At 42.7% G+C, this 10,283-nt stretch overlaps 1 protein-coding gene across 1 annotated transcript; it reads right to left on the bottom strand.

The window, feature by feature from the left end:
* Positions 1–5,642: 5,642 nt before the first annotated feature.
* STX11 (syntaxin 11) lies at positions 5,643–6,749 on the bottom strand. Its single transcript, XM_050894881.1, has one exon. The coding sequence runs from the start codon at positions 6,747–6,749 to the stop codon at positions 5,883–5,885; it is 867 nt and encodes a 288-aa protein (XP_050750838.1). The 3' UTR covers positions 5,643–5,882.
* Between the last annotated feature and the right edge of the window lie 3,534 nt (positions 6,750–10,283).

The following is a 10,283-nucleotide window of genomic DNA, read 5'->3' as shown; positions in this document are numbered from 1 at the left end:
GCAGATACAGGGACGGCTCCCAGCCGCTCCTACATACGAGGCCCCGCTCCCGCCCGTCCCCCCGGCCGCCCGCGACCCTCGGGCCGGCGCGGGGCGCCCCCTCCCCCGCCGCGCCGCGCCCTCCCGCCTTTATTTCCAGCGCGGGAGGGCGCAGAGCGCACAGGGCGACGTGCGCGGGCGGCCTCTCTCGGCGGCACCGGGAGGCGGGCAGGCAGGGCCCGTCCCGTCCCGTCCCGTCCCGTCCCGTCCCGTCCTGTCGGGGAACCTTGCACCGGCGTGGGGCCCGCGGCCCTCGCCCTCCCGGGGCCGGGAGGCGGCCCTCCCCCGCCGCCCTGCCTCTGGCGGCACCAGGGCCGGAGCGGAAGGGGGGGAGGGCGGGGGAGGTGCGCGGGGGGGGGCGCGGGCCCGCCCCTGAGGGGAGAGCGCGGGCGGCGCGGGCGCGCTGGGCCAGGCCGCCTCAGGGCCGGGGCCGGGGCCGGGGCCGGGAGCGGTGAGATGCGGGGGAAGCTCCCTGCCGCCCTGCGCTCAAGCAAGTGGGGGTTTAGGGGCGCGCTGAGGCGAGGCGGGCGGGAGAGGCGGGGAGGGCGGCGGTGCCGGCGTGGTTCCTCGGGGGAGTGAGAGCGCTGTGGAGAAGTTGCGCCGATGAGCCTCAGACCACCAAAAAGTAAAACAACTCTGCTCTTACACACCACCCACCCCCCCCCCCCCCAGGCGATGCTGCCTGGTGAAATATCAACTGACAGGTGCTCTTGGGAAAACCGGTGTTACATACTGACATTTTAATTACTCCTGTCCAAGTATTTCCTGGAATATATCTTCCCTTGCTCATAGAAGGAAAACCAAAAACAACAAAGTCCAAAGCTATCAATTATGCTTAATTAGGAGAAAAATATTACAGAAGAAAGATTTCTTGCCAATCGCCATTGCATGCCAGGTCTGCGGAAGCGCCTATTGCAGTATCCCCGGTTAGTGCTTGCACTGGGGCCTCCCCCTTCTTCCCCGCATCAGAGGGGGAATGGGAAAGTGCCCCATCGCCGGCATTCCCCCTCATCGGCTCCCATTCCCGCCGCCTTTGCTGTCCATTTTCCAGAGGAGAGAATGGACGTCCTGCATCCCACCAGACTTTGCCACCTTTGAGCCTGCCTCCGAGGGATGAGAAACAAGTATTTGGTACGGCACAGGCTGGGGAGGCTGGACTGTGACAGCCTCCAGCAAACTGGAGGAGGCATGCCAAGGCCATCTGCTTCCCCGTAAGTAGAGCTGGAGCACATACCCTGCTCAGTTGTTAGACACCCTGGTTGTAGGTGGCTGTCTGTAAGGGGTCTGGGCCTCGAATTTGCAGGTGCCTAACCGCTTCAGCTGTTAGGGCTCAGAGACCCCCAGTACACTAGGTATGCTTGTGAAGGAAGATACTTCTCACATACAGTAAAAGTTGATTGTTAACCTTTTATAAACATGAAGACAGATGTGAAACTCACACCTTCTTTTTCCTTAATTTTATGCACATGCTGGAGCCCGTGAATGAAAGAACAGCTCTTTGACTGGAACTTACCACGCTGTATCATTTGCTTGAAACGGGCATCATACCATAGCTAGTGTTGCTCCCCGTTCAGTAGGGTTGTGCCTTTCAGCAAAGTATTGAGTAGAGAAATATCATCAGTTAGGTTATCTTATTCTCTATTCATGTCTAACATTTTTTCTGAGAGACATAGTAAAATGTTACTTTTTCCCATTAAGACTTGTGCCCTCACAATGTATGCACTGTAAGGTAAGGTGTGACAGTGGAGCTGTCTTACGCTGGCTGTTACTGGCTTCGGCTCAACTATTACAAAGATGCTATATAATATGCTAGAAACGTGCAAGAAGATAGATCTGCTATTGCCTTCTTACATATTAGAGAAACAAATACCATGGCTCCATGTGAAAACCACATTGCATCAGAAACAGATTAACTGTAATCACCACATACAGTATCTATTAAATGATACTGTTTCTTGCCTTCATCGTATCTATGATACTTTCCTAGAGATACACAACCATGTGTAGCTCTTTCCTTTTTCAAATCAATTCCAAATATCTCCAATGGTTCAAAAATCTAGAGAACTTGGTTTGTTTTCAAGAAATTATAAAATATAACTTGGGCTGTGCATTCAAAACATTCTTAATGTAGGTTAGATTAGAAAAGTGGCAGTTTAGCTTAGCTACTCAGTTCAGCCTCCAGAAAAAAGATATCTGGGTCTTAAACTAAGAGCTATACCTTTACTGCGAGAAGTTTCTCCCAAGACACATGCCAGAGAGATGCCTGCTTGACTGTGCAAGTGTGTCCATAGTCTGGGTGCCTCGCCTTGAGGTAGCAATTGTTCCACTGCCATTTTTCTAAAATTAAATCCATGTTTAAAAAAAAAAAAAAAAAATCCCATAAGATGAAATGGAGACTCATACACATATCCAGGAGGATCACCGTTATATACCAAACATTGTATTTTGTAATAGGGTATTTTTTTGGTCTTTTATATTTATGCAATGCTCTCTTACATTTTTAGAAGGAGCAAGGTGTGCCTGGTTGCCAGTTCTCCTTTCTCCTCCTCAGAAAGGGCTGAGATTCATGGGGGGAGTGGGGCTGAAGCTTCTGCTGCTTTCAGTAGGAAACAAAACCAAAGTACCAGCAACCTTAAAAGCTAAAGCAGCCCCTCTCACATTTTAACTACTTCCTCCTCAAACCCAGCTATAGGGTTTGCCACATGAGGGAAGAGAAAAAAAAACCCAACCCATAGAATATGCTACGCACATCTCCATAGGAGTAGCGCTGACTTTCAGAATGAAAAGGCAGCTTTCCTTAGCAAGCATGAAGATGCCCATTCTGCAGCTTCTGTTATTAGTATGCTAACATATTATCAAGCTACTTTTATCATCTTCTTCCACTCATCCTGTGTGGCATGAGTCTTTGCAGCTATAGTGTGATCAGGTTTTTTCAAAAGTCTGTTTAACTGTGACTAGGCAAGTTCATGGGCTGGCGAAATTTGAGTTCTTACACAACTGAAGGATAGAAAAAAACACATAGTATTAAGCAATGAACACATGTTCACATGTTTGCAAGGAAGAGAAAGATTTCTTCAGTTACTGGAAGTAATTTTTTAAGTGCCTCTAATTCACAATGCGATTTAAAAATAGTTTTAAAGGGTCTCAAGCTGGTATTTCAATAATTCTCAGTTTCTTCCTTGCAGCAACAGCCTTAAGTCGGGAGAGAAGGTCTACAATTACCTTTTCTTCATGCTTTCACTCTCTTTCCCTGTGCCTCAAATTGGACTAAAGATTTGAATATAAGCTTTGCATATATAGTAATGAAATCCTCTAGATCTCTCAGAACTGCCAGAATAAATTTGATTTTTTCTTGCAGTAGAGAATCATCTTAGAATGTACAAAACTCATTTTTCATGGTTTTTGTTGGAAAAATTATGGTAAGTCTATCTCAATATGCAACACATTTGATTTACTGTGGCAACAAATATTAGGAGGACCTTTTTTTAGGCATTGTGTAATCTCCTTTCACCAACTCCGAGTTTAGTCCAGCAGCTTTTAAACTAAACTTTGACAATGCAAGAAACTATTCAGAGCTGCCGATTCAATGTACAACACTCAGCACTTTCAGTTTTTCTTATTAAATCTTTTATTCCATTTGTAGACATACATACGTGCAAAAAAGAATCCAACAAAAAAACCCATGTACACATTTTTATCAAAAGCATTGGTGAGTGCTAAGAATATGCAGACGAAATGAAATACGTATTTCATTCTTCATTGATTTATGCCCACATGCTGACCCTTGGAGGTTTAGGGTATTTCTCTACAAATGCACAGCTCCATTGACTTGAATGGCAGTACCTACGGAGTAAATGACTTTGTCTTCTTGAGTAGCACCAAAGCTACTGGTAATGGTGCCAGCTCAACACCCTCCTTTCTCCCACTTCAAGTTTGAACATTGGGTTGTTGGAGAGGTCCTCAGGCAAGCATAATACTGATATCATCAGGACATCACTGGATATCAAAATATCTTCTAGGTCAGAAGATCGGTGTTCCTGACTCTTCTGTGTTATCACAGACAGGTGCTTCAGCAAAAGAGACTTTCAGTTTCTGAGAAGAGTTATCCATTTAGCTTCTAGTTGTGTAAAAAAGCCCGTCTGGCCAAGAAGCATTCCGCACTAGGATATGAAAGCTTGGAAGCTGAATTTATTTTGCTGTTTTGTTATATCAATATAAATAGTACAAAATGTTTGGGTGTTTTTTCACATATAAAATTAGTGTGCAAAAGATCAGAAGGGAAAAGTTTCATTGCGATCGGTGCAGGAAGACGGCTATGTGCATCTCCCGAGGAAAACTCCCAAATACAAAATATTTGAAATGTTTAAATATATTTATTAAAATAGGTACAAATAGGATCAGCGTTTAAAAAAAAGTCACTAACTTCTGAAAAAATGTCCTGCATTAATTCAAAGGATAGCAATAGATCACAGTGTATCAGGAAGCCACCTAGAAATACTATAGTTGGAAAATCTCCAGAAGCAGGAGCTATAATCACTCACCAGACCTTATGAATACATGTTTCACTGACAATGCTCAGTGGTTTCCAGGGCTGCAAATTTTCTACTCCCTCCTCATATTCCAAACCTACTGTGGGCAGACTCCCCTTACACAAAAGGAGAGATTACTTGTAAGCTTGAAAAGAGCACTGAAATGACATTAAAATGTTGTTTTCTGTCTTCTTCAGGTGTACCGAAAAAATATGTCTATTTTCTTTCCCAGGTGGAGATTTCCTAATAATGGGAGAAAAGTCGTAGTTTTGTACACCGGTAAAATTGCATGTTAATAAATTTAATCCTTCATGTTATTTAAAATAGATATCAAAAAATCCATATTCAATCAATGCTTATAAAAAAATAAAAGTCTATTGACAGGATAATCCTTCCACTAAAACTGTTTGTGTGTATGTGCAAGCACAGGAGACCCTAAAATGCTTTGTCGACCCCCCAGCTGTTGTCTTCTTATTGGTGCCTCTGCAGAAGGCCACTGCATGCATCTCTTCTGGCTGAAGTGTTAGCTGGCAGAAAAATGTATTAGAAGGAGAAGAGCATGGCAGTTTTGAAACTGAGAGTACAGACAGTGGCTCAGGTTAAAAGTCAGTGAGATGCCTCAGTGTTACAGTGCTTCTAGCCACCTTGACAAAGTTGCGGGTACTCAAAATGGATAAAAGCAATCACTTGCACACCAACGCAGCAAAACATGCATATTATCATTTAAGGTGCAGTTACTCCTGTTAAGATTCATGACAGGTGGAAATCAAGTTGAAATAGAAACTAGTTCTGTGTCTTGCTCCTGCTAACAGGCTCAGCATTTTGCCAAATGAACAGAGCAAAAATCTGTTCAAGTATTTGCATCAAGCAGGCTCCAAACTAGTTAAAATTGAAACCTCCTGATTCTGCAGTGTATTGTGTCACCCCAGGCGGTAAGGCTGCACCACCTGCAGACTCACTTTGACAAATAAGAAGAAAGTTACTTCTTGAAATGTCTCATCTTCCCTAGGCTGAGCTACCAGCCCATCATTCATTCCTCTTTCTTGCCTATCTGAAACAAGTATCACTGCAGAGATCTTCTTGCACCTCTCGTTACAACAACAAAGTACATTTCAATTAAAAATAGTTCTATCAACATTTATAGGAGCTCTCAAATAGAACAGCCTTCAGCACAGTTATGAAAAAGGCAACGAACAAAAACAACTGCAAAATAGCCCCCCCATTTCTAGGGGTTGTCGTTACAGAAAAGTCACTGGAAAGAATGCCTGATTTCAAAGACATTCGAGCCGGTCTGTGATAGCTTCAGTGGGATAGTCACCTTCTGCAATAGGACAAGCAGCAGCAGAGGATTGTTCTGAGGGGGTGTTTTCTTCTGTATTCCAAAGCTTTTTTCACTTGCTCTTTAGCTTCTCCTACATAGTCCTCAACGTTTTGCATATTTATCTCAATAACATTGAAGGTGTCCGCCTGTTCCTCCACTAGCAGGGCCACCTGCAGAAAGAGCTCGTGAACTTCCTTAATGCGACCTTCTAACTTCACCAGCTCCTTATGACGTGTCTCTATCTCATTCAAGGCTGAGCGAGCCCCCTTAACATCCGACAAGAGATTCTCAGAGAAAACATCCCACTTGCCTTGCTCAATCATCTCCTCAATCTGGTTGCCAGAAACATCTTTGCCCATGATCTCTAGCTGCCGCTGAATTCGAATCTTGCAGTTCTCCCGTTGGTTCATCTCTGTTGCATTGTATTCAAACATAGCTTCCTGAAAGGAGTGCATGAGGTCAACGTAGTGGTTCTTCGCTACCCTGGCAATGACAGACATAGCCCCGTATTTTGTTATTGCATCTTCGCTGAAATCTCTCATTATCTGGAGTTTCCTGTGGATGCTTTCTCCACGGGCCTTGATGTCTCTGGCAATACAATTAGTATCTCGTTTGATGCTACTAAGACGGCGCATGGAAGTAAGGAAACGGCTGTTTTGCTTTCTGAGCCGCTTGACATCCTCTTTTAGGTGGTCGTTTTCTGTCCGGATGTTCTGTATGTCTTTATGAAGAATTTCCAAGGCATAATCAGTCTCATAAAGAAGAACATCTTGGGGTGAATTTTCATCATCCTCACTATCAGAAAACTGTTGGTTGTGTAACCTGGCAAATTCACGCAGCTCGTTTAGCCGGTCTTTCATCCTGCCTGTAAAACAGAGGAACAGGAGGAACGAAGTTTAGAGTAAATAAAATATTGGTTTACAAGGGTTGAAAGTTCATAACTAATAACTACGTCATAGTTATAACTACATCATAGATAACATAACTACATCAAAGATAACCCAAATATCAGATTTTACATTTGTTCATAGTATTTTATACAGTGATGGATCTCAGATCCAAAACTCTGGTGCTAGAACACTCTTCTGGAAACTACAAAGCTTAGAAACTAAAAAAGTGCAAGAGAGAAGACAACAAATCCTGAAGACAAATCCAAGAGAATAATAAGACAATCCCCAGCCCACCAAAAATGCCAGTCTTTCACTTGGAGAAAAAACAAACTCTTGAGCAAATGATAGGAAGCCTTCAGCTATCGGTATGTGTAGACGTGTTAATAACTGAACGCTTCCCACTGCTGCTCGCTAGAGAAATCTCCTCTAGATCTTGACCCTTCATTACATCAACTGCCCCAAATGTCACAGGTCCTCTGTCATTCTAAGCTTGCTTTTCCTGGGAGAAGAGTAGGAAGCCTCTCAGAAACAGAAACGGCATTTACTAATACAGTTGGGAAAGAAAAGTTTTGAGAAATGGTGCGGAAAGTATCAAGATGGAATTTAAAAAAAAAAAAAAAAAAATAAAAGGAAAGGCAAGTTTAGGGTCTCCAGATGCTATCATTGACCATAGTGTAGCAGGCATCAAACAAAACAACACAGCAATAGCAGCATTTTGTAAGTAAAACCATCCATCCAGCTCTTCTTTTTTGTATGATGGAAACATCCTACTGAAGGAATAAAGTCTCACCGTTGTTACAGATCAGGATCTGTTTTCTACGTGTTTGCCTCAGACGTACTTAACTACAAATTTCATTTAAAAGCCACAGAATGAATAATCTGTACAGACCAGTTACGTGGTAACAAAACGTAAGTCTCCGTTAAGTATGTTGTTTACTTTGAAACTCTAGACCTAAAATCTTTGCAGAAAGTGAAATCTGAAAGCTTCAGCAAGAACCCCGCACAAGCATTACAGCAAGCAGGAAGCTGAAAATTTCCCATCACAAAAGCTGTACATCCCATGACCTCATTTAAATTAATAAGAGAGAGAACCAAGTTAAGAAGCAGCACCAAGCAGGACATCTCCAGATCTCTGTGTTTGGAGGATTCATTTTTGTGTTTTCCAGGAATTAAAGTATCTTCACAGCATTTACAGACATGCTATCCACCGTGAATGACACATCCCTTCATAAGATCATCAGTTATTCCCAGGTTAAGAAAAGTCACGTGTACATACCCAGTATAACAGGCCTAGATCTAATGTGAATTAAAACTGCAAGTTTATAATCCATTTCATGAGATTGTTAGATGTGTTAAAAGATGTTAGGGAGGAGATGGGAAAGATTCCATCACAGACACAGCCTCTTGGGCTCATATTGTTCATTGCGGGTATATACGGGTCTTGAGAAGTGTCCTGATTAGGATCACATTTACATTGAAGCAAAAAAGTGAATTTCAACTTAAACCAATTCTTTTACAAGCAATGTAAACCAAGAAAGTCCACTAATATCCTGACAGAAGAGCTTTCATTCAGGAATCCACACATGTAAGATAATTGTTTGAATTTAAAACATAAGCCACATAGATTCAACTCAATCATATAGAGAAAGCTTTAGGAAATGAAAGGTTTTCCACCTCCTCCCTCAGCAATAATAAGATCAAGACTTTCACCTCATGCCACAACATCAAGATGAAAAATCTCCACCTAAAAGGAAAAAAAAATGTATAGTGCAGCTTAAAAGTCAGGTTACTTGGCTTTAAAACTGTATGGCCAAGTTTGCCCAGAGGCACTGAGACAGTGAGAACAGCTACCCTTCCTGTTTGGAAATAGTGGACCATTTTCTAGACAGCATGGTGGAAAGGGAACAAACAAAGGCATCTAGCAATCATCTCAGTGTTATTTAGATCTCTTCTAATCACTAACTGTTTCTGAGATGATTTTCACCTGAAATGTAGATGTGGCTCTGAAAACCAGTCCCATTGCTCATCTGACTGCATTCCTGACTCTTACTGGCTTCCCTAGAGTTGATGATCCTCCCATTTCTAGTCTGATCCTTGAACTGCCGTGTTTTGTGTTCAGCAGTTTATTCTTTTTGTGTTTAGCATCTACATTTGGAAAAAGCAAACAATGGTTTTTATGACTTTAAAATGACAATCCACAGTAGCAAGATGCCATTTGTGTAAACTAAATCATGTGTGTGCAGGACTATGTTGCCTTTGTGCTTACCATTCCGTGAACTTGAGAAAAACTAAACTTCATCAGACTTCCACAGACAGCAGACTGACAACTGGCTCAACAATAATTACATTTTATTTTTTGTGCTTGACAAAGAAAACACAAACAGAAAACCACACTGAGTAAGAGCTCCTGCGTAATAAACTCATAATTTTGTAGGAATAGGTCTACCCTTCCTTCCTCCTACCCTCAAAAGTGTAACTTGCAATTTGTCTTTCTCACCCACAACTATTTTAAGGTGTTAGATAAAAAAAAAATAGGAAGAAATGGAGAAGCAAATACATGATAATTCACAACATGAAAATACTAATGCTGTAATAAGTTCATGTGTATACTAATTCTGCAGCATCTCTGTAAAAATTTCGCTAATTTTTTTTAATGCAACATGAAAGGTTAAAAAGTCAAGCATTAAAAGAAGAGTAAGGAGCTGTCAAGTGGGGCCTCAGATTGCACCACGATGTTGCCCACACACAGGAAGATCATGCAATTAAACACTGGCCTATGTTCTATCACTTCCACCAAGTCTCTGCCTACAGTCTGTACGTGCCGAATAAAAGTTGTACAACGTAAAATTTAATATTCGTCATTCAGTTCATGGACAGATATCTCATTTAATGTGTTACTACTGTTCATTTCCTCAGGGATTTCTCCTGTGAAGTCCCTGGAAAGCTCCATAAACTCATAACAGTCTTTCAGGGGAGGGCAGATCTAGCAGCCCCATCCACAGACACAGGTTTCAGCCGGGAGTGATTAAGAACAACACTATCACTCTTGATGAGTTATGACGCCCACTTGAGACACCTGAAGCACAGTTCTTCGTACCTGGTACGTTCAGAAGTCAGCTCCTTCTGTCTTCGGTCACTGCTGCAAGCCTCGGGCACTTTGCTGAGCAAGATCATGAAGTAACAAGCTGGACATCAGTGAATGAACACATGGATCGAGGCCACTTGTGAGAAGCTCGTCTCCAATGATATGTACAGCATCACCCACGATCTCCGTGATCCAGTAGATCCAGTAGAATCCAATTCTAACTGTGAACAGAGGGATCAAATTACAGTTGCACTGACAGTCTTCAACCTGGGGTTTCCCAGTTTCCGAGTGCTTAGCTCTAAAAGCCTACATTATTTGAAACTACATACTAAAACTTACATTCAAGGTGGTCAACATTAGGATCTTTTAACTCTGCATTGAGGACCTGTGCCTGTCGGGTAGGGTAATGGCTCCACAGC

The sequence above is a fragment of the Gymnogyps californianus genome, chromosome 3, assembly GCF_018139145.2.
Source record: "Gymnogyps californianus isolate 813 chromosome 3, ASM1813914v2, whole genome shotgun sequence".
NCBI classification, from domain to species: domain Eukaryota; kingdom Metazoa; phylum Chordata; class Aves; order Accipitriformes; family Cathartidae; genus Gymnogyps; species Gymnogyps californianus.
The sequence above is the reverse complement of the archived record's forward strand: the minus strand, read 5'-3'. Positions and strand labels throughout refer to the sequence as shown.

Bases quoted from the DNA above. Each gene is read 5' to 3' on its own strand.
- STX11 (XM_050894881.1), bottom strand. From the start codon at position 6,749: ATGAAAGACCGGCTAAACGAGCTGCGTGAATTTGCCAGGTTACACAAC.